Below are 8,681 nucleotides of genomic sequence, written 5' to 3' on the forward strand. Positions count from 1 at the left end.
GCTCTGAGCACTATGGGACTTAACATCAGAGGTCATCAGTCCCCCTAGACTTAGAACTACTTAAACCTAACTAACCTAAGGACATCACACACATCAATGCCCGAGGCAGGATTCGAACCTGCGACAGTAGCAGCAGCGCGGTTCCGAACTTTCGTTACAGTTACCTGTGGGACAGTGTGCAGAACCTCCAATGTATACTCACAGTGAATCATCAGCACCGGTGGAAGCCGGAATGTGTGGGCCGGGATAACTGGGCCGGCCGCGGTGGTCTCGTGGTTCTAGGCGCGCAGTCCGGAACCGTGCGACTGCTACGGTCGCAGGTTCGAATCCTGCCTCGGGCATGGATGTGTGTGCTGTCCTTAGGTTAGTTACGTTTAAGTAGTTCTAAGTTCTAGGGGACTGATAACCACAGCAGTTGAGTCCCATAGTGCTCAGAGCCAACCATTTTCGGGATAACTGGTGCCCGAACTTAGAGACCAGTCTTCCTTCCACGTCGCCTAACAGGCCGGAACTATCAGAGCTCCTTGCGGGTGACTTTTCCTCCACTGCTGGAAGAATTGCCATTGATGATTTGAAGGGTACTGTGGCTGGTAAATGATGGTGCTCCAGCCCGCTTCGCCGATTACGTCCGGACTCATCTCAATTGTGTCTTCCCTGGTCGGTGGACTGGATGAGAGGGTCCAGTTGCATGGCCTGTCGTTCAACGGATCTCAACCCGTGTGATTTCTGGTTATGGGGCCATCTCAGAAGTATCATGTATGCAGACCCCGTTGCAGGTGTGGAAACAGTGGAGCAGCGTGGTCCTCCTGCCTTTGATACTGTTCAGGTGCAGCCTAACCGATGTGAACGTGTGTGACAGAACATGCTACGGCACTTACACGCATACCTTGGCACATGGAAACCATTTTCAACACATACTGTGAATGTGGCTGCATGGTATAGCACGTAATAGACCGCTGTCTCTGTAACAATGTATGATTGAATAAAAACTCACTAGTATTAAAGCCATGGATTTCGAGACATAAGTTCATTGGACCTTTTCTGCTCTATATCCCCTCATCGATCAGTCTCTAGAGTTCACCCTGGACATACACATTTACAGGTGCCGGCGCCTATAATGTTGACGCTTTGCTGCGTCGTTGGATGGCGTTTCCGGACATTGGTTCGTATGTAAAAATTTATCTACTAGAGCCCCTCCACAACAAGTTTTAACACGAATTGTGAAACACCCTGAAGATCTACCACATGATTCAACTCTCGCAACTTTTGCTAGAACTTCAGCTCGATTTAGCAATACTCACTTGGTGTAACGGTTCGAAACCTTAAAGCTCTATTTGCTTCCACAGCTCTGCGGACACCTGTTCACGCGCACGCGCCAGCGAAAGTACACGTGCACCGGACAATGGAAATGCACGTGCACAAGCCAGTGGGAACAGTGGTGCGCGTGCCCAAACCAGTGCACGTGCACAAGCCAGTGGGAACAGTGGTGGGCGTGACCAAAGCAGTGCGTGTGCACAAGCCAGTGGGAACAGTGGTGGGCGTGCCCAAGGCAGTGCATGTGCACAAGCCAGTGGGAACAGTGGTGGGCGTGCCCCAAGCAGTGCACGTGCACAAGCCAGTGGGAACAGTGGTGCGCGTGCCCCAACCAGTGCACGTGCACAAGCCAGTGCGAGCAGTGGTGGGCGTAACCCAACCAGTGCACGTGCACAAGCCAGTGGGAACAGTGGTGCGCGTGCCCCAACCAGTGCACGTGCACAGTGCCACCAGGATGGTGCCCCACCAGCGCTTGGTGCGAGTACGCCCGGCTGGGCACAGCCACGGCCGCGTGGTGCCCGTGGCGGGGTAGAGTGCGTCGTCTGCACCTATGCTGCCTCGTAACTCTCCGGCGGAGGAAGCCCGGCATAATACCAGCAGCGGGACTGCACGCCGTCTCAGCTGATTTATTGTGGTTCAAAATTTCACGTGAAACTGTTGTCCAAATGTACAGATTACATTCCACAGTAACGACGAAATAAATAGTCGGCATAAAAATAATTAATACAAAAACATATAACTGTGTTCAGTTCTTTATAACCCCACATCCTCCACATCCATCGCTGTTTCGTTAATGCTTATCTTCGAGTTGCTACAGCAATGGGCTGCTAAGGTAACTGCACAAACTATTAACTACACCGTTAAAAGGTAAAACTGCTTAATTTGTAGCACTGTGGACGTTGTATAACTGCTACCTGACATTGTGTGACCCTACTGCACTAATGGAATTGTTTGTAGTATGGCTAGTGCGTTCGATATGGAATCAGTGCAATAACATGGGTTGACCCGGAGACCTGCCAGAATGTCGGAAAGACGCTACAGTGTTTGACTGTAGAGAGCTACTGACTCTGTCTACTTACATACGGTATGGTCTCATGAAACTTTCGCTAGTAGATTTTGCTCGATACGGGCCGCAGAAGCGCAGTACACGCCATAATATGACGGGTGATACAAAAATTATTGCTATTGTCAAAAGCGATTTAGTATATTCCCGGATTTGTGTATTCTGAGATTTCGGCCTTTCCTAAATGTAGTTTTCATACGAGGTTGTTATTAGTACAGAAGACCAGTTGAATATGCTTTTTCTCGAACAGAATGAATGTCCTAGTTCTTGTTTGAAATTTGTTCCAGGTAAATTGTAAGTACATGACAACCGCAATAATTTCTATAACTGACAAACACGACTTTATTTTACTATCAGATTAAAAAAATCGCACCAGAAACAGCGACATTAACAAGCCTAGCTTCTCCTTACATCTAAAAAATCAACAGAACACAGCTGAAAAAATGGAAATTACGTTATAGATACCACACAGAATCCGAAAGGACTCACAATGAACATACTAGCAGAGTTGTAGATAGATAAACATACAGAGGTCTACCCAGACAAAATATCCAGACGCAATATTAAACTAACACACACAATTTAAACATAAATATTATCGGTGAAACTTTATTGGCATACTGGAACACGAAAAGGGATAGTACATATGGACAAGAAAAGTTACTCAGACTGAAAATATAATGCACAGAAAAATTTAATGAGTGAAGTATAACATTATCTTGGCCTAGCAAATTATACTTCGTAAACTTGTAGCGTCATGGTGAAGGAACTATCAAATAAATGTCAAATCGTACTTAATGCCAGGGAAACGAACACATTAATGAAAAAACGCATTCAATACATTTACAATTACTGCATGTCACGTAAAAACTGTGAACTAGATTACGACAGTGTACTATAAATGCTATATGGATGCAAAATCAAACTACACGAAAGTATCAATATACTACTGTAGTGTACAATTATTCACATGGATAACCACCATGTCTGTAGATAATTTCATCAGTGTTGTATTCGAAGGTTAAGGCCACTTGAGGATGGTAATGAAGCCTAACACCTATCGTAATAAAGAATATTAAACTTATTGCAGCTAGTCTGGACCCTTCCTAATAAAGAAAAAAAAAAAGAAAAAGAATATGGTGAAAGAAATAAACCACCTGAGAGAGGGCACCGTGGAATATGAGTGGTTGCCCGATAGTGAATCTCTGTAGAACAGGTGTAAGTATATGGAGAAGGGAAAGAACAAGTTAACCTTTGGAGGTGTGATATGACCACTATTATTCTCTATATACACAAATTATTTGGCGGACAGTGTGCGCATCAACCTGCATTGTTTCCTGATATGCTTTGGTGTACGGTGACATGTCGAAAGTGAGTGACCGTAGGGGATACAGGATAACTTACACAAAATTTATAGGTGGTGTGATAAATGGGAGCTAGCTCTAAATATATAAAAACTTAAGTTAAAGTGGATGAGTTGGAAAAACAAACCTGTAAGTGCTTGACACAGTCACATCGTTTAAATATACGGGCTGTAGCGTTGCTCTTGGGAGACGAAAAGAAAAAGAATTGTTATTTTTTATTTTTTTATTTTTTTTATGAAAAATTGTCGGAAAAGTGAATATTTTGGTGGGCCACTTGGCAACAGAATTAGGGATTGATTACACTATTATAACAACATACGTTGAGCATTGAATACCTGACTAAGAGAAACGTTATCATTACTGTGCATTTATATATTCGCGATGTAGTCATACCTGGAACAACACTAAGGCACCAGAAGATTAAGACTTTAAAAGATATGCAACACTACACAATAAAAAAAAGTTGGTTCAGGAATAATAGGAAAACGATAATGTTCCTTCTGCCTCATGCTGCGTTCGGCCCATCAGCGTGATCGTAATTTCTGGTGATGAACTAACACAAAATAATTATCAATTGAGTAAATGAGGAGATGGAAATCATCAAGGTTAATTTACTAAAATAAGCACACTTATCTTTAACACACGTTTTTGATGCTACGTACCTTTTCATATTAAATTACAATAGATGAACATTGTGGTTAAATACTTTATACATAACAGTCAGATGTAAACCCAGTTCTAAGCAAAGAAGGGAAAGCAGAAAGGTGGAAGGAGTACATAGAGGGTCTGTACAAGGGCGATGTACTTGAGGACAATTTTATGGAAATGCATGAGGATGTAGATGAAGATGACATGGGAGATATGATACTGCGTGAAGAGTTTGACAGAGCACTGAGAGACCTGATGTCGAATCAAGGCCCAGGGAGTAGACAACATTCCATTAGAACTACTGACAGCCTTGGGAGAGCCAGTCCTGACAAAACTCTACCATCTGGTGAGCAAGATATATGAGACAGGCGAAATACCCTCAGACTTCAAGAAGAATTTAATAATTCCAATCCCAAAGAAAGCAGGTGTTGACAGATGTGAAAATTACCGAACTATCAGTTTAATAAGTCACGGCTGCAAAATACTAACACGAATTCTTTACAGACGAATGGAAAAACTAGTAGAAGCCGACCTCGGGGAAGATCAGTTTGGATTCCGTAGAAATATAGGAACACGTGAGGCAATATTGACCCTAAGACTTATCTTAGAAGCTAGATTAAGAAAAGGCAAACGTACCTTTCTAGCATTTGTAGACTTAGAGATAGCTTTTGACAATGTTGACTGGAATACTCTCTTTCAAATTCTGAAGGTGGCAGGGGTAAAATACAGGGAGCGAAAGGCTATTTACAACCTGTACAGAATCCAGATGGCAGTTATAAGAGTCGAAGGACATAAAAGGGAAGCAGTGATTGGCAAGTGAGTGAGACAGGGCTGTAGCCTGTCCCCGATGTTATTCAATCTGTATATTGAGCAAGCAGTGAAGGAAACAAAAGAAAAAATCGGAGTAGGTATTAAAATTCATGGAGAAGAAATAAAAACTTTGAGGTTTGCCGATGACATTGTAATTCTGTCAGAGACAGCAAAGGACTTGGAAGAGCAGTTGAACGGAATGGATAGTGTCTTGAAAGGAGGATATAAGATGAACATCAACAAAAGCAAAACGAGGATAATGGAATGTAGTCGAATTAAGTCGGGTGATGCTGAGGGAATTAGATTAGGAAATGAGACACTTAAAGTAGTAAAGGAGTTTTGCTATTTGGGGAGCAAAATAACTGATGATGGTCGAAGTAGACAGGATATAAAATGTAGACTGGCAATGGGAAGGAAAGCGTTTCTGAAGAAGAAAAATTTGTTAACATCGAGTATAGATTTAAATGTCAGGAAGTCGTTTCTGAAAGTACACTCCTGGAAATGGAAAAAAGAACACATTGACACCGGTGTGTCAGACCCACCATACTTGCTCCGGACACTGCGAGAGGGCTGTACAAGCAATGATCACACGCACGGCACAGCGGACACACCAGGAACCGCGGTGTTGGCCGTCGAATGGCGCTAGCTGCGCAGCGTTTGTGCACCGCCGCCGTCAGTGTCAGCCAGTTTGCCGTGGCATACGGAGCTCCATCGCAGTCTTTAACACTGGTAGCATGCCGCGACAGCGTGGACGTGAACCGTATGTGCAGTTGACGGACTTTGAGCGAGGGCGTATAGTGGGCATGCGGGAGGCCGGGTGGACGTACCGCCGAATTGCTCAACACGTGGGGCATGAGGTCTCCACAGTACATCGATGTTGTCGCCAGTGGTCGGCGGAAGGTGCACGTGCCCGTCGACCTGGGACCGGAGCGCAGCGACGCATGGATGCACGCCAAGACCGTAGGATCCTACGCAGTGCCGTAGGGGACCGCACCGCCACTTACCAGCAAATTAGGGACACTGTTGCTCCTGGGGTATCGGCGAGGACCATTCGCAACCGTCTCCATGAAGCTGGGCTACGGTCCCGCACACCGTTAGGCCGTCTTCCGCTCACGCCCCAACATCGTGCAGCCCGCCTCCAGTGGTGTCGCGACAGGCGTGAATGGAGGGACGAATGGAGACGTGTCGTCTTCAGCGATGAGAGTCGCTTCTGCCTTGGTGCCAATGATGGTCGTATGCGTGTTTGGCGCCGTGCAGGTGAGCGCCACAATCAGGACTGCATACGACCGAGGCACACAGGGCCAACACCCGGCATCATGGTGTGGGGAGCGATCTCCTACACTGGCCGTACACCACTGGTGATCGTCGAGGGGACACTGAATAGTGCACGGTACATCCAAACCGTCATCGAACCCATCGTTCTACCATTCCTAGACCGGCAAGGGAACTTGCTGTTCCAACAGGACAATGCACGTCCGCATGTATCCCGTGCCACCCAACGTGCTCTAGAAGGTGTAAGTCAACTACCCTGGCATGTTTGGGACTGGATGAAGCGTCGTCTCACGCGGTCTGCACGTCCAGCACGAACGCTGGTCCAACTGAGGCGCCAGGTGGAAATGGCATGGCAATCCGTTCCACAGGACTACATCCAGCATCTCTACGATCGTCTCCATGGGAGAATAGCAGCCTGCATTGCTGCGAAAGGTGGATATACACTGTACTAGTGCCGACATTGTGCATGCTCTGTTGCCTGTGTCTATGTGCCTGTGGTTCTGTCAGTGTGATCATGTGATGTATCTGACCCCAGGAATGTGTCAATAAAGTTTCCCCTTCCTGGGACAATGAATTCACGGTGTTCTTATTTCAATTTCCAGGAGTGTATTTGTATGGAGTGTAGCCTTGTATGGAAGTGAAACATGGACGATAAATAGTTTGGACAAGAAGAGAATAGAAGCTTTTGAAATGTGGTGCTATAGAAGAATGCTGAAGATTAGGTGGGTAGATCACATAACTAATGAGGAGGTATTGAATAGGATTATGGAGAAGAGATATTTGTGGCACAACTTGACTAGTAGAAGGGATCGGTTGATAGGACATGTTCTGAGGCATCAGGGGATTACCAATTTAGTATTGGAGGGCAGCGTGGAGGCTAAAAATCGTAGAGGGAGACCAAGAGATCAATACACTAAGCAGATTCAGAAGGATGTAGGTTGCAGTAGGTACTGGGAGATGAAGAAGCTTGCACAGGATAGAGTAGCATGGAGAGCTGCATCAAACCAGTCTCAGGACTGAAGACCACAACAACAACAACAACATAACAGTCAAAATGTCCTCTTGATGCTGTCTGTTCGTAATCAGTTACAAGAAACTACATGTTTTCTGATTGGAAAAAATAACAATTATCATATTCACTCAATATTTTCACATAAAAAATAAAATACAGTTGCGGAACGCAGCAAGTCCGCGTCCGCCTTTCATAGAATACAAACAGTAAAAGGTGAGGCGCCAAAAGCCTCATTTGTCTTGAAACAACAGAATTCTTTTTTATACCATTAATCGATACATATACATAGAGATTCACAGGCACCGCGCAAGAACGGGAAAGATAAAGAATAATAGACTCTGTCGCTGGTATGCGATGGTTCATTTCTTTTACTTTACAATTGTTCGATAACTTTAGGCCATTAGGCGTTTACTATTGAGCGTATATTAATGTTTGTGAGGCGAAAATTACTAATATGACACTGCCTCCCTTGAGGAGGGCAGGAATACCGAGGGTATTACTTTTATCCTCATGTCCATTGGAATATTTGTAATTCTCGGGTGTAACATACCGGTTATTAAAAGTTTCATTTCACATTCATTCCGTAATAAAAGTATTATCGTTTCAATTTGTAATTACTGACGGTGGACCATTGTGAATTTGTTCTGTGTTTCTATCAGTGTTTGCATGAATTCAGTCTTTCTTGATGATTCTTAAAATTAAGGCTACAAGTACACATGTTTACAAAATTTATAAGGAAATAGAGCCACACTTTATTTTTCATCGTCGCTAAAGTAATTTGACTATCACAACTGGTACACAACTTTCTGTTTTGACTGTATTCATTATATTGTCATCGTCTTCTCAATTGATTGCCTTGTCCGTTATCGCACTTAATTATACAGCTATTTTCGTCGCACATACACTGTTTATGATAGACTTGGATTGTAGAGCGGCCATTGGTGACGGCTTCGACAAGGAACTCCATATCTTTCACTTTCACGGCTCTAGTGTGGCTCTCCGCATTATTTCACATATGAAACAGATAAAATATCTTATATTAGAATAGCTTACAAACTAATTTTATAAATATGTGCGATAGGATCTAGGAAGGATCGGATCCTTTGACGTATTTTCGTGTGCTTACTTTCATTCGTATCGTGACCTCTCGTTAAAGTTTACATTTCAACAGTGTTCAGAGGTGACCTTGTGACTTATC

At 44.2% G+C, this 8,681-nt stretch overlaps 1 protein-coding gene across 1 annotated transcript; it reads left to right on the top strand.

The window, feature by feature from the left end:
- The first annotated feature begins 1,402 nt into the window (after positions 1–1,402).
- On the top strand, positions 1,403–1,846 carry LOC126263550 (uncharacterized). Its single transcript, XM_049960643.1, has one exon. The coding sequence runs from the start codon at positions 1,403–1,405 to the stop codon at positions 1,844–1,846; it is 444 nt and encodes a 147-aa protein (XP_049816600.1).
- Positions 1,847–8,681: the final 6,835 nt, after the last annotated feature.

The sequence above is a fragment of the Schistocerca nitens genome, chromosome 6, assembly GCF_023898315.1.
Source record: "Schistocerca nitens isolate TAMUIC-IGC-003100 chromosome 6, iqSchNite1.1, whole genome shotgun sequence".
NCBI classification, from domain to species: domain Eukaryota; kingdom Metazoa; phylum Arthropoda; class Insecta; order Orthoptera; family Acrididae; genus Schistocerca; species Schistocerca nitens.

Coding starts and splice junctions, on each gene's coding strand:
- LOC126263550 (XM_049960643.1), top strand. CDS start 1,403: ATGGAAATGCACGTGCACAAGCCAGTGGGAACAGTGGTGCGCGTGCCC.